The sequence below is a fragment of the Coturnix japonica genome, chromosome 19 (genome assembly GCF_001577835.2).
Source record: "Coturnix japonica isolate 7356 chromosome 19, Coturnix japonica 2.1, whole genome shotgun sequence".
NCBI lineage: Eukaryota > Metazoa > Chordata > Aves > Galliformes > Phasianidae > Coturnix > Coturnix japonica.
Window position 1 is genome coordinate 3,659,635 of NC_029534.1, and position 25,308 is coordinate 3,684,942.

Sequence of the window (25,308 nt, forward strand, 5' to 3'; positions counted from 1 at the left end):
CAATTCCTTCCAACCCAAGCCATACAATGACTCTATGATTCTATGTGTTTAAATATTGTTCCTTTAAATTATTTCCTTTCTGTTAACCTAATAAATATTTAATTTAACTTAAATAAGTTAAATAGAATGTTTCCTGTTGCAGAAGGCACAGTTCAAGTGCTCTGGTGCATGAGTGGTGCTGCAGGCCAAGCTCAGGCAGAGCAGGGAAGGGTCAGTTTTCTTGGTTCTGGAAGAGTTCCAGGCATTTCTGCACCCAGGGCTCCTCAGGGTTTGCACAGACCTCCCTCCCCTTCTTGGTGACCAGGCTGCAGGGAGAAAAACAGCATTAGGTTCGCATGACGCTGGGTTCCTGCAGGCAGCACCCACATGTCCCCAGACACACTCCCATCCCCTCCCAACCACGCTCTGAGAGCTGGGATACTGTCCTGCTGTCACACTGCAACCACCCCAGCTGTGGTTGGATACTCACATCACCCCTGGCAGGCGGCATTTGCTGCTGGTGATATAGACGGAGGCGATGAGGTTGCGTGGGATGGGACGTGGAGCGTAGGAGAAGCAGCAGGTTGTGGGGAAGCTGTCTGCAATGAGAGAGGAACAGAGCCCTGGTGAGACTCCACAGATGCTCTACCTGGGACTTTACAAGGGTCTCCCATCATGCTACCATCCCCTTGGCTGTCATATCTCCCAAGGACACCCCTAAGAGACCCCATCTCCAAGGCTGTGCCCCAGCACTGGTGGCAGCCCCCCACAGCCCACCATGAGAATGGGGCTCCCAGACAGGAACGGACACCCAGACAGATGGACACAGTGAGACCTGACTCACCCAATTGGGCCACGGCCGAGGAGCAGAGGGCCAGGAGGAGCAGAGCGGACAGGACGGCTGCAGAGCCCTTCATGGTGCTGCAGGATGTTGGCACGGCGAGCGGGGCTGGAGCTGGGTGGCTGCAGGGCTCTGCTCTGTGCAATGCTCAGCCCTTGCTGTGCTGCCCCTTTTATCCCCCAGCCACTGGGAGGAAGGAAGGGTTTCAAGGAATAAAGATGAGTGCATCATACAAAGGAAACTGCGTCAGGATCCCCAGATTTTGCTGAGCTGCCGAAGCGGAAGTGCAGCTCACAGGGCCATCAATTTCATGGAATCCTAGAATACAGTCATAGAATCATTATGGCTGGAGAACATGTGTAACATCATCTTGTCCAGCTTCCACAGATCCCATTCTGGTCACCAGCTCCAGAAGCCCCACGCAGGCTGCTCTGCTGCCACCACACTGACATCCACAGACAACACCAGCACTGCTGGCAGAGAATCACAGCCAGGAGGTGCATCCAAACTGAGCACAGCTTTGCCAGAAATACCACTTCTCAGCGTGCCCCATGGCATGGATACAGGGTTGGCTACAAAACAGTGTATTCTGTGATTCTATGTGTTTAAATATTGTTCCTTAAAGTTATTTTCCTTCTCTTATCAAAATAAACATCTAATTTAACTTATTTAATTTAAATGGTGTTGGAACAACGTCAACCAGGGGATGGGCCTGAGTAAAGAACTGCTAAGACAGCAGCTGAAGCAGCTGAAGCTGAACCAATAGATAGGGATATGAAGAAGTGATTCTCTGAATGCCCCATGATGACATGATTTATGCAGGGGAGGACTTTGAGAGTAGGAAGGGTTATGCATGGGGCTGCATTGCATGTGTACAGAACATGCATGCATGGAAGCCATACTAGTATATAAGCCATGTGATGCAGCAGTAAATTGAGAGAAGACCTCATGGCATCCACGGCTGTGTCTCTCTCCCCCGGACAGTCCATTAAAGAGATGGTAAAGATTTTAAAAGTGCTGGTTAAGGACGCTGGGGGCACATTGTCCTCTAATATCACGGAGGGGCTCATCGAATGGATGATTCAGGGGAGGCTGATTGAGTCAGCCGCACAGGCTATGGACCTGGATAAGGTTCAAGCCGCAGGGATGGAGTTACTATCAGCTGCTGGAGCAGGAAATGTGTCTGCTCTTCAGCATATCCCTTCGGCGGTTCCTGGGGGGCATCACGGGTGACAATGAGTGCTGGGGATCCTGAGGGGAATGATTTGCCCAAGAGGCTGTTAAAAGTATCAGCATTAAGAGCTGCGCCCTTCAAAGAGATCTTTGAGCCGTCAAAGGAGGGGAGATGGCAATTTATACGCCCCATGCTATAGGGCCGGCCCATCTGGGAGCCTTTTGATTGGCAGCTAGTTAAGGAGTTAAGATCGGTAATGGCTACGTCAGGCTTGGCAAGTCCCGCCTGCCGAGCTCTATTGGCCATGATACAGATGGAGCTCAGCACCCCCTTTGATTGGCATAGTGTGGCCAGGGCGGTCCCATCGCCCGCCCAAATGGTGCTTTTTGAAAGTAAATGGGAGTCCTATGTGGGTTCCAGTATGAAATGTTCAGCCTCATCTCAAGGCAGAAACCACTATTTAGCTTTCATAGTGACTGGGCTCGTGTACTTCTTACTGACTGGTATTGCACTGTAAGCTGTTGTGCTGCAGATAACAGTGGTGTGACATAATGGGAGAAGCAGCTGAAGCAGAACCAGGGAACAGGGATAGTAGGAAGGGTCGTGCATGGGGTTGCGTAGCAGGTGTACAGGACATGCATGTGTGGAAGCCATGCTGGTATATAAGCCGTGTGATGCAGCAGTAAATTGAGAGAAGACCTCATGGCATCCATGGCTGTGTCTCCCTCCCCCGGACAGTCGAGGTCCCAGGATAAATTGGGTTAATTTGTGGTTATGTCAAAATAGAATGAGTTTGCTGCTGAAGAAGGTGCAGTTCAAGTGTTTTGGTGCATGAGTGGTGCTGCAGGCCAAGCCCAGGGACAGAGCAGGGAGGGGAGCTGAGACAAACAACGGGGTTTGATATCCCATTCAGGAGACAAACAAAGGGGTCTGATAGTCCAAAAGATTTATTTAGGCATGAGAACAACGGAGACCATATTGGATTATTATGCAGTGATATGTATTAAATTTTTTTTTGTATTTTTCCTTTTCTTAGAAAAAAAATATTTAATTTAACTTAAATAAGTTAAATAGAATAAGTTCCCTATTGAAGACAATCCAGTTCAAGTGCTCTGGTGCATGAGTGGTGCTGCAGGCCAAGCCCAGGGGCAGAGCAGGGAAGGGTCAGTTTTCTTGGTTCTGGAAGAGTTCCAGGCGTTTCTGCACCCAGGGCTCCTCAGGGTTTGCACAGACCTCCCTCCCCTTCTTGGTGACCAGGCTGCAGGGAGAAAAACAGCATTAGGTTCGCATGACGCTGGGTCCTGCAGGCAGCACCCACATGTCCCCAGACACACTCCCATCCCCTCCCAACCACCCTCCGAGCTGTGGGATACTGTCCTGCTGTCACACTGCAACCACCCCAGCTGTGGTTGGATACTCACATCACCCCTGGCAGGCGGCATTTGCTGCTGGTGAGGAAGGCAGAGGCGATGAGGTTGCGTGGGATGGGACGTGGAGTGTAGGAGAAACAGCAGGTTGTGGGTAGGCCATCTGTGGGGAGAGAAAGAGCCCTGTTGAGACTCCACAGATGCTCTACCTGGGACTTTACAAGCATCTCCCATCAAGGGCACCCCTAAGAGACCCCATCTCCAAGGCTGTGCCCCAGCACTGGTGGCAGCCCCCAGCAGCCCACCATGAAGGACCCATCCATGAGAATGGGGCTCCAGGCAGGAATGGACACCCAGACAGATGGACACAGTGAGACCCGACTCACCCAATTGGGCCACGGCCGAGGAGCAGAGGGCCAGGAGGAGCAGAGCGGACAGGACGGCTGCAGAGCCCTTCATGGTGCTGCAGGATGTTGGCACGGCGAGCGGGGCTGGAGCTGGGTGGCTGCAGGGCTCTGCTCTGTGCAATGCTCAGCCCTTGCTGCGCTGCCCCTTTTATCCCCCAGCTGCTGGGCGGGCACAGGGTTTCAAGGAATAAAGATGAGTGCATCATACAAAGGAAATCATGTCAGGAACCCCAAATTTTGCTGAGCTGGAAAGGAAACAGCAAAAGAGGAAGCACTGACCAAAGGTCCATCTCTTTCAAATTCCATTTTTGGAGCTGGAGCCGGATGCCCCATGCAGGGCTGCTCCGCTGCCACAGCACAGACACCCCCAGACACTAATGCTGGCAGGAAAGCACTGAGCCACAGTTCTAGCAGCAACACCACTTTCTAACATGTGCCATAGCAAAGTGTAGTAGAAATGTTAATTCATAACCTGAAACAGTGATTGAACACCTGGTGAGAAGGCAAGGCCAGCCCAATGCAGCTCAGGTGCAAGCAATACATGAGTGATTGGAAGGGCTGGAGCCAGGATTCACCCCTTCCCAGACCATATTTAAGGGTTGGCAGTGAGGGTGGGGGTACTTCTTGTTGGAGTTCCTTGTGTACCTGAGGCCTTCTAAAGGTAAGCAGCTCTTTCCTTTGTTTCTGTATTTGTGGCTGCTGTTTTGGGGTTCATTCTTATTTGCTGTAGTGAAAGACTTTGCCTCCCTGCTGTTTCCAGCCCTTTATAGCATTACACAAGGATACAGAGTTGGCTACAAAATGGTGTGTTGGGCAGACATTTGCCTTCAGTTGTTGTTGTTGTTGTTGTGCCAGCTCTTTGTTGGACTTCTAGAAAGGCAAGCTGGTGTAGGGGTATAGTTGAGTTGACTTGAAATTACTGGGGGAGTCACCTTTATCCCTTTTGATGTCACGAGTTGCAGGTTTGTACTGGAAATCTTGCAGGTATGGAGACAAAGGTAGCCCATAGGAACCAGGTTTTGCTCACTGGTTACTGTGCCCAGGCTGCAGTCTGCTGCAACCCTGATGACTGTAGGACAGACAGAGGATGTGCACCTCTCTGCCTGACTCTTGCCAGTACAGTTATTGTGATTCCTGTTTGTCCATCCCATTCCAGTTATATGTTCTGGTTTAGCCCCCCCCCCCCCCCCAAAAAGAAGGTACTCTGGTTTCAGAGAGGAGATGAGGTCCTGAGGTTTGGAGCTGAGAGAAGAGGGGGTTTTGCCAGAACCCTGAGACCAGTAAATGAAAAATGGAGGCAATCACAGCATGACCAAAAAAGGGACAATTCCTCAAGATAACTCACAGTGTCCCTGTGGACACACATCCAGGAAGTGCTACGAAACTCAACACTTCCTCTTCTTTTGTCCCTTTTTCCATTCTTGCCCACGCTGCCCTGTGGGTGTCCCAGTGGGTTTGTTGCCACCACTAATCCCACCCTTCACCTCCCAACTCTCACTGGGGGTGAGTAAGCCCTTATGCTCTGAAGAGGCTGACTCATGTTGAGCACTGGTTGTGTCCATCCTTTCACCCCACAGCAGGGCCATGGTCCCCATTCACACGTAGGCTCACAGCAGTTGCTGTGGCCCTTTGCTTCATTGTGCCTTGCCCACCAGCTACCCCCTTGGCATCTCTCCTGCCCTCCTAGGAGCCACAAGAAGTGGCAGGAGAGGCATAAGCATGCAACAAGTCATTACTATCAGGGCAAGGAGTAATTGGTGCTTGGAACAGTTGTGGGAGTGGGATGCTAAGCCCAGGCAGGGCTTGGGATGCCTCTGGGGAGTAGCTCCAAGTCAAAGTCCAACTCAACTCAAGTAGAACTGGGTTTCAAGGCCATGTGTGGAAATGAGCAGTGGGATTTGGGTGATGCTGGCTTGGGAGGATAAGCTTTGCCTTCCCAAGCAAAGAGAAAAGAAGACAAAGAGCTTCTCAATGCAATCATCTCTCTTATGGAATAACCATAGGAAATCTGCCATCTGTTGTGAACCTTAGTCAATCTCAAAACTACAAGCATTCACTTTGATGGAAATGGTAAAAATATTTCCTCTTTACTGCAGAAGTTGTTGCCCAAGCTTTCACTTCTTCATTTAGATGAGAGTCGAATGGAACTTCTTACTGGATGCTGATGAAGAAGTTCCTATTCTAACTGGAATAGAGGATATTTTGATGAATTACACAAAATTGCAGCTCAGCAGAAGTAGAAAGCTTGTGTTAGAATGTAATATAAGGAAGTGATTTAAAGGGAGAGTGAAGAAATGACTTATGGTTTTAATTCTCCTGTGGTGGAAGACTTCTGTATTCATACGACTTTCTAATGTGGCAGGAAAATCAAAAGCCAGCGTGGGGAGAGAAAACACAACTTGAATTCTTGTTGGCAGCACTTCCAAGTGCAAATTTCAGAATAGTTATTGGGGATATAGGAAGGCAGAAAACACAGCTTTACAAGTAAAAATACAAGGAAAAGATAGTTGAAGATGAAAGTGCCTTTTGTTAATGTGAAGGCAAGCCAAAAAGAAGTTGTGGTCAAATACTCAGCACAATTAAAAGTGTTGTAGCAGCAGGTGGGCACACAGGTGCTCAGCCAGATCTATGGAAAGAGGAGACAACTGCCTGAGTGTGTGGTGGACTCTAGGAAACCCTATCCAGCCCTGCATTGTTTGCCCAGAGGGAAATGCCCACTGGCTGGCAGAAGTAAATGCAATTAATGGCCATGGGTCAAGGCAGAGGGATGGCCCTGCACCTCTTTTGCTGCCTGACTCATGGATCCCTGTGCACTGCAGTCCTGCTGCGCTCCAGTATGGGACAGAAGGAAACCCAGAACAAGGAAACCACAGGCAAGAATTGAAAGAAACTGCCGACATCACAATCCCGTGCAAGTGCAGAGAAAGCCACACGTTATGCAACATCCGTCTGGGAAGCAACACTCATTGATAAAAATTATGCAAAGAGATCCCGTGGCTGGAGGGAGAGGAAAATGCAGATCAGCCAAACAGTCTCACCCTGCAGCAAGATACTGCTGACCCTTGCATACATTGTTTTATGCAGTAATTCAACAAAGCTAAATTCCTAAACCAGCTCCTGTTGATATCTTTTCAAGTTGAAGTGCCTTGGATGCTACTTCGCCCTCAGGATCTTGTGCCATGCCCTGCAGAGACCCACAGCAGGGACTCTTCCATTGTCCTAGATCCAACTCATGCCTGTTCTCCCACCTCCCTGAGTCTACTCTGAGCTGAAAACCCTCAGCCCTACAGCCTGGGGATTCCAGACTCAAGCATCTCTTGCTCCTTAAATGAAGTAAATACATTTAATAGAGTAGTGTGTATAAGTATGGGAAACTAATGAAATGTTTTGCTCAAGGAACAAGTGTTTATACGAGAAATAAGGACTATACTTAAATATAAATACATCCCTCAACAAATAGCAGGATTCTGAGCACAAGGTACAGCAAAACGCTCAAGTCAGAAGCTGACTCACCAGCCCACAGGCAGCATCTTTCTACAGTGTTAAGTTTTACCCCACCCCATTACCACCAAACAGCCCCCACAGTTTCCCCTATACTCTCCCACTGTAGCCCACATCCGGCTCTTTGCCTCCAGCAGCTCAGAGTTTGCACCTGGGGTCTCATCTGCACCCCTGCAGTCAGGTAAAGCAAAGCCCTGGGGCTGGTTTTCAGCAGCTTTAGCTTTGCAAGGGCACATGGACTCGGGTCTCCCCCACAGGTACAGCCCTGTAGCTCTCCTGCATGATTTGGCTGAGGCAGCAGCTCTCGAGCAGTGCCCCTGCAGAGAGCTGCCCACATGAATGCTCTATCAGGACACTAAGGAGGGGAGGAAAAAATCTGTCTACAAAAAGTGATTTCAATTATGAGTTTGCAGACACTGAGTATCCTCCTGCACCCAGACACAGATTGCATAAGCCCCAGTTACATTAAAATGGGCTAAAAATAAAGAATTATCTAAACTCGCATAGCTGGGGTTATCTCATAGCCAGGCACTTGCTTCTGTCTTTCTTCCCCGCTTCGCCCTTGATGAGTCCTTTTACCAGTTTTGTGTTTATTGTGCCTTGTGTCAAAATACCTCTTTTTGATATATCATTTCTCACTTTAGATGGTTTTAACCACATCCCTTTCTTCTCCCGCATGAAAGGGTAAAAATTCAGTGTTGAATGTTTCTTTTTAAGCTCCCTTCATCTATTTGCCCCACTCTTTTCAGTCTTTGAGTCTCCAAATGCTTTTATCACCTGCCTCAAAGCCTTCTGTGTTGGTTCTATCCTTCTCTGAGTTACAGTGATCAGGGCTGAACGTGGCATTTGGAGACCATCTCACTGGTTTCTACAACAACATGATGGGATTTGGAGGGTTACTTTCCTTCCCATCCTTCGTGCTTTCCCATATTTGGATTAATTCTTAGAGTTGAGGCACTGAAGATTGGCTTTAGAAAATAAGGTGATGTTAAGTCCTTTATTGATCCTTTATTTTAATGCAGTAAAGAACTTTACCCAGAGAGTGGATGCCCCATCTCTGGAGGCATTTATGGTTGGATAGGGCCACTGGGCAGCCTGATCTAGTGTCTGGCCATCAGTGTGTGGTAGGGGGTTGGAACTAAGTGATCTTTAAGGTCCCCTCCAATATAAGCCATTCTATGATGATTCTAAGTTTAACTTTCTAAAGAAATTGACATTTGGCATGTTGCTTAGTTTATAGAATCATAGGATCACAGAATCATTAAGGTTGGAAAGGATCTCTACAATCATCCAGTCTAACCATCCACCTACCACCAGTACTGCCCACTAATCTCCCTTAAACCCCAACCTTCTCCAAGCCTGATGGATAGAAATAATCTTGTACTTTGCAAACATTTGCCTCCCATTAAACTCACCTCCTCCAGACCCTCATGCACTGCGCAAGATGTGATAAATCAGCAGCACATCATGCACCAACACTAACCTCATCGCTTCCTTTTATAAGTTCACAGATATCTGCAACAAAGGAAATGCAGTAGATCTCACTTGTCTGGGCTCCAATAAGACACTTGAGATGGTGCCACACAGTAAATTATTAGCTAAGGAGGAGGAGATGTGACTGGCATATGTAATGTAAAGTGGGTAAGAGAGCTGCCTGTAAGGGGCATGGTAATAGCTTCAGCTGGAAGGGGAAATGCTGGACTGAGGGGAGGGTTACCAGTGCAGTTCCTTGAATTTCTGCCTCGAAAAAAAGAAAAAAGAGATTCTGCTTAACATTTGCATTAATGATCTTGGCACAAAAAGCAGAAGAACGCAAAGCAAATTTGCTGATGAGGCAGAATGAGATGCTATCATCAATCCAGGAGAGGCCAGGATATCACAGAGAGAGATTATAATGACCTTGAGGACTGGAGTAATGGGGAAGGGTTTGATTCAGTAGTGCAGACCGTACAGTGCTGCTGCTGGGAACAATTGAGGGCAAGAGCAGCCATTGCTGTGCTGGAGCCCATGGCAATGTCTGGGGCAGGGAAAGACCCATGCTACGAATTGTAGAGCTGGGGCAAGCCCCCATTGTTATATAGCATGAGAAGAGGCAAACACAGTGAGCTCAGGGACTAGGACACAAGGGGCTATGGCTGATCTGGGGGAACCCATCACAGAGGCCAACGCTGAGGTGGAAAAGGGTTATTTCAGCTAGTGAGCACTGCTGGTATGATGATACAGGACTAGAAGCTGGCTGTGAATGCAAACAGGTGGGAAATGAGATTGTTCACCTGGAAGCAGGGAGTTTCTCAGGTGGTGAGCAGGACAGAAAATGCCATCACCATCCTGATGGATGCAGCCCAGCTGACTTTGCTCTGAATGTGGACTGGTTGTCTTTCTGCCTTTTGGAGCACTATTTTAAAAGCTTTCCCAAGCCACAATGCTGTTTTGAAGTGAGATGTTTCATGGGGCCATACAAAGGCAGGCTGTTATCACAGGGCAACTGCTGTATTTACTCATTGTCCTCCAGGATTGGAGGTGATTTTGGTGGTTAATATGAATTATCTCTTTCGAGTCCCTCAGAACTTCCTGGGCTGATTCTCTGTTGAGTCAAAAGACTCTTACAACACTGCTTTAAATGATCGGTCTGTTTCTATTGAGTTCCTCTTTTTGTTCTCTGGAATCTCCCTTTTTGGTTTACTGGCACGTTATTTGAGGGCTCAGCTTTGCATGCCTTTCCCCTTGCTTCTCTCACCCCCAGGATGCAGGAGTCATGAATGTTATTTTATGGTCTCCCACTTCTATGCCCCCAACCTTCACCCACAGCGTTCCCCTACTTCCATGGCCAGCCATGAAGCTCTCTTTGGGCAGTCTTTAGCACTTCTCATCTGCAGGGGACTGGTTTTTCATAGGATCATGGGACATTGGAATGGCCTCTAAGATCATCCAGTCCAACCATCCACCTGCCACCAATATTACCCTCTGACCACGTCCCTCAGTGCCCCATCTCCCTGGGCAGCTGTGCCACTGCATCACTGCTCTTTAGGAGCAGCCTGGATGGGTTTGGTTTCTAAGTTCTCCTGATTGCTGGAGTGATGCTCTATAGGTACCAGGCCAGTCCTGCTCCATGCCGACCCCACAGCCCTTCTCTTGAAGGAATATGGGAGAAGCTGGAGTGGGCTCATGCTCAGACTCAGTTTTACATCATGAGCTTGAAATGAAAGATAGGGAATTGCTGCTTGCAGAGGTGAGAACAGGGTTACTACAGGCCCTGGTCCCAAAGGTCCCTTTCCAATGCCTCTTATATGGGTTTACATTCTGAAATCTCCAACCATCTTTGTGACATGACATTTAAACTAGGGGTGATGGTTTAATGCCTTTCATCTCCTGAGGTTTAAATATGAGTTTAGCAGGGATGTTTGGGTACAGAAGGATGCAGGGAGTTGGCAGCTGCCTCCAGCAATGGAGAGTGAAAATCTCAAGCACAAGAAACAACAACAGATCGTGCTGGCTCAGAGTGTACATGGCTAGACAGGAGTGAGGCAGCAGCATGGCCTCTGCTGCTGCAATGAGCTGCAGGGCTGACAGCCTGCTTGCAAGGAAGAAGCCTGAGAGTTAATTCTGCAACAGCAGCCAGCAAAGGCAGGATGTGAACTCATCACACTGACAGTGACTGGGCTCCCTAAAAACAGCAGCACAGGGAGGAAAAGGTCAAAAGCAGATGACTCAGGAGACTGCAGCACCCACCTTGTGGTGCCAGGTTAACCCTGTAGGCCAGCAAGGTGAATACAGACTGGCTGATCTTCACAACAGATCCCTGGGTGAATCAGAGGATACAGAGAGGATGTGGTGGGTCTGAAGATGCTGAGATGGCTCAGAGGGAGGGTGGCAGAAGTGGCACTGGGGTTGGGGACAGCAGTAATGCCTCAGCAGATCAGGCAGGGCTGATATGCAGCCCCTGTTTGCTAACACTGGATGAAGCCTAGTGACAGCTAACCTGCACTTCTTCACTCTCGCAGCTCAGACCAGGAGTAACCAGCTGAGTAAGTGCATGTGGTTTTTCTGTGCTCTTAATGAAGGCAGGGAGATTCCCTCAGGGTTAAAGTGAGAGTTTTTTCAGGGAAACAGAGAAAATAGGGCTGTAGAAAGTCTTTAGCTTCCACACAGAAGATAAAGGCTCACTCCAGGAACAGACTTCCTCACTCTGGCGTTCCCTCTATTTTCTTCCTCCTTTTTTGGTTTTAGTATGACACCAGAATTTCTTAACCAGCATGTTCGCTTTGTTCAGCCTTTCTTGCAATAGAATTAGAGAATCACAGAATGGTTTGAGTTGGAAGGGGCCCTTAAAGGCCATCTGGTCCCACTCCCTGCAATGCACAGGGACACTTACAGCTCCATCAGTGCTTATAGCCCTTCAGCCTGACCTTGGGGGTGTGCAGGGATGGGCACCACTCTATGGGCAGCCTGTGCAGTGCCTTGCTGGAAACAACTCCTTCCTTCTATCCAGTCTAAATCTCCCTTCTGTTAGTTTTGAAGCTATTCCCTCTAGTTCTGTAACAGCAGACCCTGCTCAAGAGTCTGTCCCCCTCTATCATACAGCTCCTCCTTAGTAGTACATTCTGTCCCACTCTATCATACAGCCCCTCCTTAGTTGTCCCGTATGTACTTGTACGCTGTTCTTAAACTGTCTTTAGATCGCTCACAATGTTTCCATGCCCTGCAAATTTAACAGGCCTGTACTTGTTTCAAAAAGCACTTGATGAAAATACCAAGCAGCACAGGCCCTGTGGGGTCCCACGAGCTTTTGGCTCACTCAGAAGATCTATTTTTACCCTTATAAATCCATTCAGGTATCATTTACAAGGCCCTTTTCAAAGTCTCATGATGACAAGCATAGAATCCTAGAGTGACTTGAGTTGGAAGGGATCTTAAAAACCACCTGGTTCCAGCCCCCTGCCAAGAGCTGGGTGCCCCCCCAGCAGCTCAGGCTGCCCAGGGCCCCTCCATCCCACCCTTGGTCACCCCCAGGGATGGGGCACCCACAGCTTCTATAACACACAATGATGTGTCAGGACTATTAGAGGATATTTCTGCACTCCTCAGACTATAGCACTTACACATTCTGAATTCCCATCCAAAATTATGATAGGTTAAACTCCAGAAAGAGAACAGCAGCAGGCTCAGGTTGATGTAGGAATGTAGAGACTGGCAGAGATAGACAAGCAGTAATGCAGGGCCCCCTAGCCCTGCTGTTCTGAGCTGATGAGGAGCACATCTGAACTGGCTGCACTTCAGCACCATCTGCTGCCTGCAGGTCTGCAGACCATCGCCACAATCAGCTGCATCTCCAGCCCCAAGCATTCAAAGTTGCTGGTAGCATCATCTGATGAACACCTCGCTCTTTTGGATGGCAGATCTTGCAGTGACTGATGAGAGCAGCGTGTCTTTGTTCTCCACTTTGCTCTGGGGGAATTCAGGGCTCATGCTTCTCACTTTCTCTAAATGAAGGAAAACCCCATTTTCTCAACACAGCTGTCATTGCTTGTTTGATGAAGCAGCCAACACTACAAGTGAGCAGGAGCATCAGAAGCACCAGCATCCAAGTGCCATCGCTCAAGTATCTACTCAGGTTTTAAGCAAACTTCTCTTTGCAGTGCCTTCCCAGCAACAGACCAGTACGTCTGCATTCACCTGGTTTCCTGCAATAATTTCTTGCCTTTTTTGTTAATCACTTTTCAAGCATCTGGGCAGGTACATGGTGCTGCAGAAGGGCAATGCACAGAAATACTCCTCCTCCCCAGTGTCAGGCTGGAGGGGCTCTGAGCACTGATGGAGCTGTGGGTTTCCCCATGTATTGCAGACAGTGGGACCAGATGGCCTTTAAGGGCCCCTTCCAACCCAAACCACTCTAAGCTTCCCACCACCCTTCCCTCCTCCTGCCAGCACTTAAGGCTGGGAGAAAAGACAGCAGGACATGGCTGCAGATAGCAGTTACGTGTATCTTGCCATGTAGCTGTCATGACTGTTAGAAGTCTGAGCAGAAAGCTGGCTACAGATGCTATCCCCTACTGTGCTCAGCCTGCTGTAGATGTATACAGAGGGGATTTGCATGTTTGTTCTTGCAAGTTGCCTTGTTAATGCTGTTGCAATATTGACACGCCACTCAGTTCAAAGCTGTTACTAGCAAGTGAAAATTGAAGCTTTTTATTTCATGTGTTTCCTTTAGTCCTAGCGTTTGGAACTAGATATTTACCATTAGCATCTATTTTTTACACCGTATCTCACATGCTCAACTGTGCTACTACATTAGCTACAGCTGCGTATCGCCTGCTTCCCCAAAGTCCTCAGACTGAAGATTTATTGGTGAGACAGACACTTAAACACACACAAATACGAGCAGGTTTTGCTAATGAGGCAGACATTTTGCTGCATGCAACCTCTCCATCAGAAGCAAGTCCAACTTTAGCAGACATCACTAACGTCTTTTGTCTTTGTCTCATTTGGAAGCTGCTTCACACCGAACTGGGAAACAAGTTAATGTATGCAAAGTTTGCTGGAGCGGCAAGCAACAGAAAGTGCTCAATCTAGATGGAAATGTAGAGAGAACAGAAGCTTTGCATTCCAAACAAAGGATTCCCCCAGGAACAAGAGGTATTTGAAGATGTCCAGCTCTACATCTGGAATTACACGCTGAGATTTCTCACAGAGAAATGAAAATCAATTAAGCGAACAGGGAAACATTTGGGGAGGAAAAGGAAAATATTTGGTAAGCAAACACTGCAAGGTTGAGTAGTTCCATAAGAGTCGTGTCTCACAGACAGGACCCAAAGCAGAATTAATCTACTCTGTAGGTGAACACAATGCTGATGGACAATTTTTCTTCTCATCCCAAATGTCTCCTGGTCACCTAGCATCCCTTCTACACAAAAGGAACCATCTTGGTAAGTCAGTGTGTAGAATGACCTAGGGGAGGAAGGCTTAGAAGTATAAAGTGTTTCTTTTAAAAGTGCAGTAAAAAGTAAACCATGCTCCTTTGGCTGTATGGTTACCATTGGACCCAAAGCCATGAGCTATTTTACACCAGGCAGTTTTAGTAGTTCATAGGACCTGCTTGGAGGCCAAATGGCACCGCTACCTATAGAACCACATCTCTATGCTGATGACTGTCGGGAGACAGAGCTGTCCAGTGTTCTCATGTTGCTGCATTTTGCAGCAGCCAAACGGATGCCATCAGGTTCCACCAGTTTGGTAAGGAAACAAGGCTCTTCAAATGTAGATCACATCTGAGTCATGCTGCTGAACCTACATGAAAAGCAAATGGGAAAAATTAGCTCCGCTCTGAACAGCCATTCTTCGTGAGTTGCTGTTGGACCTGATGATCTTGAAGGTGTTTTCCAACCTGAGCAATTCTACGATTCTATAAAGCCAACCACACTTTACTGCTCTGAACTATAAACCTCTGACCAGTATTTGGGAATATACTTATCAGCTTACCTTTACAATCTGTTTTCTGGTTCCTGTGCCCACGCTGTTGGCAATCAAGGAATTGGTTTGAAAAGATGACTTTTGTACTGGCACCGTGTGTTGGAGTTTGTTGGTACAAGGCCAGCTGCTTGTAGGATTTAACAAGTAAGCAGGGAAAGGCCTATGAAGATTTATATCTGATGAATCGCCAGTTTCAAAGGTCTTCATCCATGATGGGATCTTTAAAGGAAAAGAACACGTGGAAATTCAATGCCCTCTCTACATCAACATTTATAAAGCCAAAAAGAACATAAAATGCATTGCCAGAGAATACAGGTCATCCTCCCTCAGTTTTTCTGTCCTCCTTTCTCTCTGAAACAATTTACTCAGGGTCACTTTTATTATATATGGAACAAAATGGGAAAGCAAAGACCACCCTTATCCTTGCCCTGGTTCAGAAGGAGTGTTTATGTATATAACAAGAACCAAAATCTAAGTTTAGTTCTTTGCTGCCTCAATTAAAAAGAAAGCCAAGACTTTTAGTACAGATTCATAGCAGCCACAAAGCACAAGAATGAGAATGTGATGCAAACCACGAGAGGCCACACTGTGCTTAAAGAAGTGGCAGGAATTGAGGTTACATACATTTCCTAAGGAACGATCCAAGGATCCAAGTACTTCATTCCAGTGAGAGTAAAGCCCAGCCTGTTTTTCTTCTAGCTTCAAAGCGTGAATTTCAGACTTCAGTTCTTTCAGTCGATCTTCAAATTTTTTGCTCTTTTCTAAGTAATCGAGCCTGTAGTCCACACATCAGAGACAAAAAGCTTATTAGCACAACAAAACTCAAGGATGAGGTAAGGAGGAGAGGAGATCTTTGCATAATCTTGCCTTTTATATATATATATATGCAATATTAAGTCTTTTGCATGTCAGCCTCGCTTCTTTGCTCACTTCCACCCTTCAGAATTCACTTTCTAACCAAGAATTTCCCTCTAGACTAAGAGGAAAAGCCTGTGAATCAAGCCAATACCATACTCTAACACTAGAGGGAAACTTCTGTCCTCTAATATGCTGTTACTCAAACAAACAATTTAGTGCTTGACATAATTAATCTTTAAGACAAAAGGTTTTTGGACCTGTGATGGTTTGATGCCACCATGAAACTCTTCCTGTGTGTACAACATCAAGTCTTACAATGACATAACCTGCACCATTTCAGTAAAAGGCCTCCAGTCATACATACAATAAGAAGATTGTCCTGAGGTGTCAAGAATGACCTGTTGATTCCCAAGGAATTTTTCTTTTCTGTACTTCCCACGTGTAATATATTCTTCTTTATTTACACCACATGCATATTGATACCTCTCTCGCTCTATCTCGAAGGACAGTCTCTTGAGGTCAATGTCCTTCAAATCCAGCTTGATGGACCCTTTGTCAAAGTTGGCATCTCTGGCGTCAGTTGGCAAGTAGTGCGGGTACTTGATCATGTGCTGAAAGAGCCAAAACAAGCACTGTTTGACTTTGGATTTCTCACCAGCTTCTTCAAGAGTGCCATGCTGAGCCATTCCATGAGGTACCATGGGTTATGAGAGACAAATGTTTCTGAAGCCCTTTCCATCTACACAAGTGGCCCCAGATTAACTGCCATGAGCCACAGATCCAAGTGCAGAGAAATATCTGGACTGCAGTGTTCCATAATTCTAGCTAAGAATGGGAATCCATTCTCAGCAAGAGTGAAGCAGAAGAGGATCTGGGGGCACACAGCATCACCTTCTCGCTTTGCCTGAAGACACTCACATGCAACTCACATGTCAGGACAAGACAGCTGGTTCAGTACAACCACCTTCACAACACACTGCCTGACTGAGATGGCAGCTATGCTGTGTTCAATCAGCAGCTGGTCCTGTAGGTGTTTGTCCCACAGATAGATGGAACATGACACAACCTACCCTGATGAAGCTACAAACATGCAATCAACATCTGATTATCACCCAAGATGAAGTGCTGCCCAGAACAGAAACTTACAGGATAATTGAGCCTGGTTATGTCTAAGAGTTTTTGCTTTGCTTTCCGTTCAGCCTCTCTGGCTTCATGCAGATCTTGTTTCAGATGCTCTGCTTCCTTGGCTCTGCAAAACAAGTATTTTGACATGAATCGCTGGTGATTTTCAGTATAGAGACAGAGCACAAAAGACTTTGGGAAAAGGCCTTCCCTCCTGCGCTCTCACCCCCACACTCCTGATTTGACTAAAATAGCACTCTCTCTATCCAGGCAATTCAGGAGGGGCCACACAATCCCACCTCAAGCAAATCTAACCTCCGGTCAGACTCCTTCACCAGCTTCACTGCTATCAATTCTGCCTCCCGCATCTTTTGCTCCATCAGACGTTTCTCCTCCTTGGTTTTCAGAGCTGTTATCTCCAACCTCTGTCTCTCTTGCTCTGCTTCTGCAGCATTCTGGGCCAGCAGTTTTGCCTCTTCTTCTGCAATCTGAGCTTTCTCAGCCAGCAGCTCTGCAGCTTCCTGGGATCGAAGCTAAGGGGAAGCAATTTGTTGTAGTTACCTTGCTTAGCATCTTCAATTTCATCCCTGAAGTCAATCAGGAAGAAGATGCTTTTTGTCAACAGGTCAAGGGATGAAAATGTTAATCCTTAAAGTAAAAACAATTGAAGGGTTTAGTACTACTCCACTGCTCTAGAATCACTTACCTTCTGTCCTGCTTCTCACCTCTACACAGCAAGGAGACTGCTGTTCTGAGATGGACAGAGACATCAACCAAAACTTAACATAGGTTGATCCCTCCAGCTGTCAGTGCCAAATGCAACGTGCACTAAGCCCTCTTCTCCCAATTTCAGCCCACAATGTTAATTCCTTCAGAAACTCTCCAGCTTTATGTAAGCCACAACTTCTAGAAAAGCAAAGAGCTCCCAAACCAAGAAAGCCCTTCAAGCATAGGAATATTCAGCTGGCGTGCTACTCACCAGGGCCTCATTGGCCTGCCTGGCTTCATCTTCCAGCTGGAAAAGTCGCCTTTCCAGCTCTTCTTTGGCTCGCTCAGCTTCTTCTCGGAGCTGCTTCTCTCTGGCCAGCCTTTGATTCTCCATCTGGAAAGAAAAATACCACATTTGTGGGTTTGCAGCAGAATCACATCTGGGTCTGAGGCAGCATAAGAAACTAACCTAACGGAGGATGGACTGCTCTCAAGCTGGCATTCAGCAGAGATGCAGTGCTGAAGCTACTTACACTTCAGCTAACTGGTAACACCAGTTATTTCAGACTGCTGGGAGAACGCTTGGATCAATCTGCCATGTACCCCAAATCTTTCTGATCACCTGTTTGGCTTCACAAACATCACTTATGTCTTCAGATGCTGCATACACACATAGAGATGTCCCCACACTTCTGTGCTTTCTTACCTCCTACACACATATCGATGCAATGCATGGACAGCAAGGGCACCAGCTGGAATAATAATCACCATTTTCAGTAATAGAGGAGCAGAAAATGTACCTTTTTTCTGGCCTTTTCTTCCCTGGCTTGTGCTTTCATTTGCTGAATCTCTATTGAATCCACTTTTCTTCTCCTCATAAATAGGTCATGGTTTCCAATGCACAACTGCAGAATCTGGATCAAAAAAGGAAAGAAAATGTGACTGTGACATAACTGTGTACTACACCTTCCCCTTCCTGTACCTGCATTTCCCCTGGCAATTTGGGCCTTCCTTTGTATCTCACTTTCCATCCAACAATTCCTCTGCCAACACAGAGAGAAGATAACCACACACACCCTGACCTCCCAGACAGAAGAATCCTATGGAAAACATGTGCTGAAACTCAATGCTCCCTGGGCTCTGCACAGGTTTACAAACGCAGTATTGCCAGCCCAGTTTTAGAGGAGGAAAACAGGACACTTACCAATTTGTTTACCTTGAGCTGAGAGGAAAAGAACTTGAAGACTTCTGCTTTTTTGTCAAGAGGTTTAATGGTTAACTGTGCAGGTAGATAGAAGGGAAAAAAAAATGAGAGGAAGCAGTGAAGAGGAGGAAAAACAAAGCTGAAGCTATTAATACTAATGCAAACTTTTGCCCATCTCCACTTCTCTCCAGGGAAGCAGCGATTTATGCCACAAACACAGGGAGAGTGTTTCCAAGTGTTTTGCTCACAAGAATCAGAACCAGGGCTGCTGTCTTTATACAGACCATTTTGGAAGATAGAGCCTCCCACAGAGCCATATCTGATGCCAGTTCAGATAATGTTTTTCATAATAGCACCACCTGTGTCTTGCAAACTGTACTGAGAGCACTGTAACACGCACTGGCTATCAGGAAAAACAGAATGCTTTGCTAAGGATCTGACTTCTGGGTATGAAAGTAAGGGAGATGTCAAACCCTGCTCTGAATCCCAACCATTTCAGGTGCAAACATATCACAAAGGCCTGATGGATTTGTTCTTCTGACCATGAGATAACAGTACTACAGCTCCTGCTTCCTCACATTTTCACTCCTATCTCCCAAGCTGTTTCCAGAAGAGATAAAAGGTTTTTCATGACGCCAGGTCAGGATGCACTGTTTTACTTTATATGCTGTGCTGGGTTTGGCTGCATAATAAAAACAGCCCCATTCTTTAAGATCCTTCTCTCTGTGACTCATGAGTTAGCACTCTATTCCTGTAATTCATTTGCAATGCAGCGTATAATTTCAAGCCCTCTGAGTCACCAAGATCTTAACGTTCTACAGCTCTTTTCAGCCTGCAGGTAACAACTGATGGAGTGTGCTGCCTTGCGAGGAGCAGGGCTGTGAATGGGGTAACAAATACAGCAAAGCTTTAATAGAGGGCTGCCCAATTCCCCAACAACAGGGAGTTATTCACAGACCAGAGGGGAAATTTAAAGCCAAGGAAACAAAATCCTTCAGAGGTAGAACTCTCCTGCAGGCTGCCCTGCCTGTTGTATGCAAGCATCAGTCTGGATAGCAGATCTCATCCTGTTTGTTGGGTTGTTGTTTTGTTTTTTCAAGAGGCCCAAAGAAAGGAAAGACCCATTTCCCACTGTGCTTCCTACAAGTAGAAGATGGGCTCTGAAATCCCAGTGGAATTGTAATGGAAGGGCAGTGCTGAAGGCTGAAACCACTGATAGACTGGAAAAATTCAGGCAGAGAAACGGGTACATCTCCCTGCATGCCTCCGCTTGCCAATGTGCTTCAGAGCTCATTTACAGGGATAACTTCAGCATGCAAAAATGGCATTAAGTCTTTATGGATCATCTAATCCCTGCTGAGATAACTGAAGCCAGCCACGGTGACGTGCATAATATCTGTCTTTTATGGAGACCAACACTTGTTTTGCAAAGGACAAGCAGCAGGGAAGGAACCAGAAAGGTGGGCTCTCCCTGGAGAGCTGAGAGCAGCCCTGGGCTCTCTGAGATTACACAGCACATCAGAAGGACGAGTCTGTTAGTTTTTATAACAAAGCTCCCTAGGATTTTCCCCCCTCCCCCAAATTATTTAAACAGAGGCTGCTTTCAGCTTGTTCCAAGAATCCCAGTCCACACCCTCGCCCATATTAAAAGAATAATATATCAGATGCAGCCTACCTCCTTCTCACTATAGGAAATGTTTCTGATAGCACTCCACTCAAAGGACTTATTTGGAGAGAACCTGTTATTAATGCTGTAGATATGAATTCCTTTGGCATCAACTCCAAGCAAGAGATCGGTATGGTTTTTATTTTGCTGCAAAACAACAGGTATCAGTAAGTGCTCTCTCTGGTGACATTAACATCCACAGACAAGAGCCATGCTTTTCTAATACACCGATATTTATTTGTATTTCTTGGAAATGGCTGCTTCTACAATACATCTTTTAGCCAAGTAACCCAGTTGAATAAAGCAGCTCAAACTTCTCCTTCTTCCCATTATACACCCAGAGCTATTCAAGAACTCAGTGCAATCACAGAGCAGAACCTTTGCTGTTGTATCCACCTACTCTGTCAGCAGGCAAGCAAACCAAGTGAGGAGAATTGCTACACAGCTTCCTTACAGCAAAGAACAGCAGAACTCAGGAGTCCCAGCTCCAGACACCCTGAAGGATTTTAGAACAGCACTACCATCACCTACAGCAATTGCAAACTGCTCAAATACAGCACTTACAGCAATGGGAAAATAATTGACACCATACATTTCCAAGTCTTGGGCAATTTTCAGGTAGTTCATCTCAGCTTCATCCCTAGAGAATAAGGCGATGATTACACTTGTGTCCAATCCTTCTGTCCTAACTAACAGCATATTTCCCATTTCAATAAGAACAGTCATTCTAGTCCTTTGTACTTTCTTTAATTTCACTGTCTTACTCTCAACAGATAATGGATAATAAAAACACTGTCTCTACAGAAGACAAAGCTGTTTTGGTCTGAGTTACATATAGTGCAACCTCTACTAAAATTCAAGTCTAGTCTTATCCTTGTGGGTTACTTTTGCCACTCCAACATTATAGGGATTATCAACATTATCAGATAGGGAGCTAGGAGATATGGTTTAGGGGTTTTCTGTAAGAATGGTAAAGGGAGGACAGTTGGACTAGATGATCTTATAGGTCCTTTCCAACCTTGTGATTCTATGATGATTCTATGATGATTCTATCACTTCTTGGAGTCCTCCTCCACCACTATTTTCCTTACATTCCCTTCAGGAAGCAAAACTGGTTGAGAAATTTAAAGAGTGCTTTGGGCAGAGTCCAGAGGAGCTGAGCTTCCCCACTCACTGTTCTTCTCCCTCCAAACTGAGGCATCAGGTCTTGAGGAAAATATTCAGGAAAGACGGTGCTAATCTAGAAGAGCCAACAAAAAACTGAACCAAAATAATAAGACAGGCTGCCTCTGGTGCCAGCAGCTCCCACCTCGTGTTTAATTAAATTTCCAGGTATGCTGAATGTGTTAGAAGCAGCTGAACATCCATGTGGAATAGCACCAAAACTCAGTCCTGGAACGATGGCTTAATGCCTGTACTGCTGTGGTACCTTGCTATGTATGCTGACGTCTTTTTGAACCATGATTTTTATTATTGTTATTATTTATTTTACAAGGTATAAAGTACATCAGGTTTTAGACTTTTAGTTTGTGAAGCTCTGTGAAAGCTCTGAGCTTCAAAGCTAGTCCAGTTTACAAACACACGCTGCCCTACGTGCAATGATACCTTTACCCTGGGGGAATGGATTTTTTTTCCCTTTCATAAGCAGCAAAGCTCCCAGCAGCACAGCCTGCAACCCAGCATCTCTTTGCTCAGTTACAAAAACCACATTTCACTGAAGGCTGTGAAGAAGTAGTTACTGATAAGCACAGGATTTCCAAAAAATGAAGTTATTTCATACCTGGCGATACCCCTATGCTCTGCATACCAAGCTGTAATCTTTTCTTCCCACATCTCTGCTGTCAGCTGATATTGCCTGAGGACCTACAGGGGAAGGAAGGAGGCAGATTGTCTTTGAAGACACGAATACATGTGCTGCCTGACCCAGACACTGTGAATGCAGCAATGAGTTCAGTCATTTTGCCACATTCAAGGCAAACAATCAGTTCCTAATACTTTGCTTAGACCATAAGCTGCACCTGCTCTGCAGCAAAGGAGAGATGCAGGTTTTGGTTCTATACATAACACAGACTTACCCTTTTGGGTAACAGTTCATCATGGGCAAGAAAGCCTGGCTCGTGAAAGTTTGGGTCGTAGTCACCATACTGTCCCAAGGGAAAAGAAAAAACACACTTCAGCTTGTTAGATGCAGAACACTGAAGAACTCATCTGAGCCATGGGCTCTTGGTGGCACAAAGGTAACTTTGCTCTGAAAGATGCTAAAGAATACCGTCCTGCCACTGCACATGGTATCAGCATCTCTGAATCCATGGACATTTTAATAACAGGGTATAACTCCAAATGGGAGGAAAATCACATTAAAATGCTAGATCCAAAGAAATCCGAGAAAACTGTGAAAGCGTAGCATAAAACAACAAACTAATCTCTTCTCCAAACCTTTGTAATGGTAATCTAATGGCATCTATTGCTCTTTTTTTTCCCCAGCAGCAGTTGTGCCTCCCAGCATGGCCCAATTTAACAGCAAAGTTTAACACTTGAGTGTTTCACATATCACACTATGTACACATTTGGCTAAAATATGAGCACTGCTATGCACAAACCTTGGCTTGAACAGCATAAGAAGCCAGTAAAACTGTTGCCTCCGGTGAACAGTAGATTTCCTCATCCAATATCTGTTTCTTAACCTACAGCGGGGAAAAAATAGGAGCAAGTTAAAGAAGCAGCTCAAAGTCAGGGCTTACGTCAGGCTGAAATGAAGTTAGACATGCCCAGACTGTAACTTGGCACCAGCTATCACCATTACAAGATAACAGCAACAACAAAGTGACATTCAGAAACACAGGAAACCTTAGTATTACCTTACATATATATGTATGTATTTAGGACCTTTAGGAAGTTGAAGCATCTTAATTCCAAGTTGATAGCAATGCCAGTGGACTGTCTCCCACCTTAATGCATGGAGGCCCTTCCAACTCAGGATACTTCATGACTCTATGAACTATGAACTGTTCTATTTTCAATCACATTGTTCAATTTAGAGTGAGAGGGAAAAGCCTTCATCATAAATTGGTGGAGGGTTTTTTTAGATCTCATCTCATTAAGCTTTTTGCTTTAGATTCTCCATACAGGTAGAATTACGGACCTTTCTCATGCTTCCTTTTATTACCAACTCATTACCCAGAATGAAGCTGTAACGATTTTACCTTCAGCACTGAGCAATGATACAGAAGCTACTCAGTTATTAAAAACCATCCTACTAAATGTGCTATACCAAGCAATGATCTGATATCTAAAATAGCATCAAAGGGCTACATAACCATAACCACAACAACACAACTTTGCTGGAAAACATATAAAAAGCAGCTTGAAAACACAAAAAATATCCAAGTTTTAGGTCAGAAGAGACCTCTGGAGATCACCTGGACCAGGCAGGTCCAACCAAATGGGACTGCTAAGGGCTGCATACAGCTGCATTTTGAATGCACGAGATGCATTATACTAAAAAGCATTAAGAGGATCCTTCCAGGTTTCCCTGGATGGAATAAAGGGCACCCCACAAAGGGAAAACTGCCTCACAGCGCATTAGATTTATTCAATTACAGTGGTATATGCACAACATAAACACAGGGCTTAAAAATAAAAGCACAGTATAAGTGGTAGAGTCTGTTAGCTTTCTTTTCATGTCAGTAATCTATGGTACTAGCATGATCAGAGGTAACAGTTCGTACAAGGCTGCTTGATTTTGAATCCATTGGGTAATTCCACCTGGAAACCCAAAGAGGGAAGAAGAAATTAATCTTCCCAAATCCACCTCTCATATGTAATATCCTTGGCCCATTAACAAGCACAAAGATAAGAACATTTTGCATAATGCACATTTCCAAAGGAGAAAAATTACTTGAGATAGTACTGAGTTGCCTTTATAGACACATTTAGGAACTGGAGATACCATGAACTGAAATGAACCATCAAGAAAGTTTTTCTTTATATTCAGTCTCTGGTAAGTACAATATATGAACCTGAGTTATAGCAGAGGGAAAATTCTTTCTAAGCTGTTAAAATGGAAAGAATGAAAAGACTTCTCTTCCAAATTGGAAAGCTCCAGCATTCATATTCCATGGTGCAAATAATACATTTCAGAATGGAGAACAACTTGAGACAAATCCCCTGCAACTGTCTGGAGGTCTTTCGGTTTGGTTTTGGGTCGTTTTGTTGTTGGTTTTAATCAATTCTATAAATATAACATCCTTGTAAAAGGAGAAAATTATCCAATTGTTGAAGAACACTTAACTTTAGAGATTTACATTTATTCACAGATCTGACACAAAGACATTATGCTATATTAATATGCGATCTGTAGGCATCCAGATGTCAGTACATGTTTCCCTGTTAGCATCCAGGTGTGATCTGAAGTTCTTACAGTCAGGAAACTTTGCAAGTTCCAATTTGTTCCTGTCTTGTTTTTCTACTTCGGAATGAGAAGAATTTGCTAATTGTACATCTGCTAGTCGAGGCAGGTTTGAGGAGAGAAGAGGAAAGTGAAATCAGGATTAAAAGGCTCGGAAAAGTGTTCTGCCCCTCTCATTCCTTTCCAAACTGGGCTTAAAAAACAAATTCCCAAATGGTTAAGGGTTCGAGATGAAGTTTTAATTAGTATATTAACCCCTGGATTAACAGCATTTCCCCTTTGCTTTGCTAGTACATCCTCCTCAGGGAACCAGCATAAGAACACTGTTTATTTACAGATACAGACTGTTTTTACTCCATAATCCAAACTACCTGTATGGACACATACTGCTGACAGATACCAGAACAAAGAAACACGGTAGAAGGCTGCAGCACCCAGAAAGTTCAGAAATTCAGAAGAGAAGCTGGAAGGCACAGATATTGGGGCAAAAAGCAAGTGTCCTTCCTTTTGCCTGTATACCTACCATTACAGCTACAGGTCACTGAGGTTATTGCTTCTTAGCCACAGCATGGCTAAGGGACCCTAGGTTATGAGGCTCTTGTTTTC

At 45.6% G+C, this 25,308-nt stretch overlaps 3 protein-coding genes across 4 annotated transcripts in view; all 3 read right to left on the reverse strand.

Annotated features, from left to right (window-relative positions):
* Positions 1–75: 75 nt before the first annotated feature.
* Positions 76–976, reverse strand: LOC107322421 (C-C motif chemokine 3-like). The gene is made up of 3 exons (XM_015880443.2): positions 824–976; positions 470–578; positions 76–305 (listed from the first exon to the last, which is right to left on the reverse strand). The coding sequence occupies exons 1-3, from the start codon at positions 894–896 to the stop codon at positions 212–214; spliced, it is 276 nt and encodes a 91-aa protein (XP_015735929.1). The 5' UTR covers positions 897–976; the 3' UTR covers positions 76–211.
* Positions 977–2,923: 1,947 nt separating this feature from the next.
* Positions 2,924–4,016, reverse strand: LOC107322419 (C-C motif chemokine 4-like). Its single transcript, XM_015880441.2, has 3 exons — positions 3,748–4,016; positions 3,416–3,524; positions 2,924–3,252 (listed from the first exon to the last, which is right to left on the reverse strand). The coding sequence occupies exons 1-3, from the start codon at positions 3,818–3,820 to the stop codon at positions 3,159–3,161; spliced, it is 276 nt and encodes a 91-aa protein (XP_015735927.1). The 5' UTR covers positions 3,821–4,016; the 3' UTR covers positions 2,924–3,158.
* Positions 4,017–13,424: 9,408 nt separating this feature from the next.
* LOC107322443 (merlin-like) overlaps positions 13,425–25,308 on the reverse strand; it is a 34,298-nt gene continuing 22,414 nt past the window's right edge. For both annotated transcript variants that reach the window (XM_015880484.2, XM_015880483.2), the window contains 14 exons: positions 22,895–22,978; positions 22,370–22,438; positions 22,075–22,157; positions 20,859–20,934; positions 20,304–20,441; positions 18,629–18,703; positions 18,225–18,338; positions 17,696–17,818; positions 17,032–17,249; positions 16,741–16,843; positions 16,078–16,205; positions 15,361–15,511; positions 14,746–14,955; positions 13,425–14,553 (listed from right to left, as the gene is read on the reverse strand). In XM_015880484.2, coding sequence (XP_015735970.1) covers positions 14,518–14,553; positions 14,746–14,955; positions 15,361–15,511; positions 16,078–16,205; positions 16,741–16,843; positions 17,032–17,249; positions 17,696–17,818; positions 18,225–18,338; positions 18,629–18,703; positions 20,304–20,441; positions 20,859–20,934; positions 22,075–22,157; positions 22,370–22,438; positions 22,895–22,978 — 1,608 coding nt within the window. In that variant the 3' untranslated portion in view covers positions 13,425–14,517. The remainder of the gene's footprint in view (positions 14,554–14,745; positions 14,956–15,360; positions 15,512–16,077; positions 16,206–16,740; positions 16,844–17,031; positions 17,250–17,695; positions 17,819–18,224; positions 18,339–18,628; positions 18,704–20,303; positions 20,442–20,858; positions 20,935–22,074; positions 22,158–22,369; positions 22,439–22,894; positions 22,979–25,308) is intronic.

What these genes read in the sequence shown, in the direction of transcription:
- LOC107322421 (XM_015880443.2), bottom strand. Translation starts at nt 896, where the DNA reads ATGAAGGGCTCTGCAGCCGTCCTGTCCGCTCTGCTCCTCCTGGCCCTC. An exon ending in CTCGGCCGTGGCCCAATTGG is followed by an intron (nt 579 to 823) that starts GTGAGTCAGGTC and finishes CTCTCATTGCAG; the next exon opens with ACAGCTTCCCCACAACCTGC. An exon ending in TGCCGCCTGCCAGGGGTGAT is followed by an intron (nt 306 to 469) that starts GTGAGTATCCAA and finishes TTCTCCCTGCAG; the next exon opens with CCTGGTCACCAAGAAGGGGA.
- LOC107322419 (XM_015880441.2), bottom strand. Translation starts at nt 3,820, where the DNA reads ATGAAGGGCTCTGCAGCCGTCCTGTCCGCTCTGCTCCTCCTGGCCCTC. An exon ending in CTCGGCCGTGGCCCAATTGG is followed by an intron (nt 3,525 to 3,747) that starts GTGAGTCGGGTC and finishes CTCTCCCCACAG; the next exon opens with ATGGCCTACCCACAACCTGC. An exon ending in TGCCGCCTGCCAGGGGTGAT is followed by an intron (nt 3,253 to 3,415) that starts GTGAGTATCCAA and finishes TTCTCCCTGCAG; the next exon opens with CCTGGTCACCAAGAAGGGGA.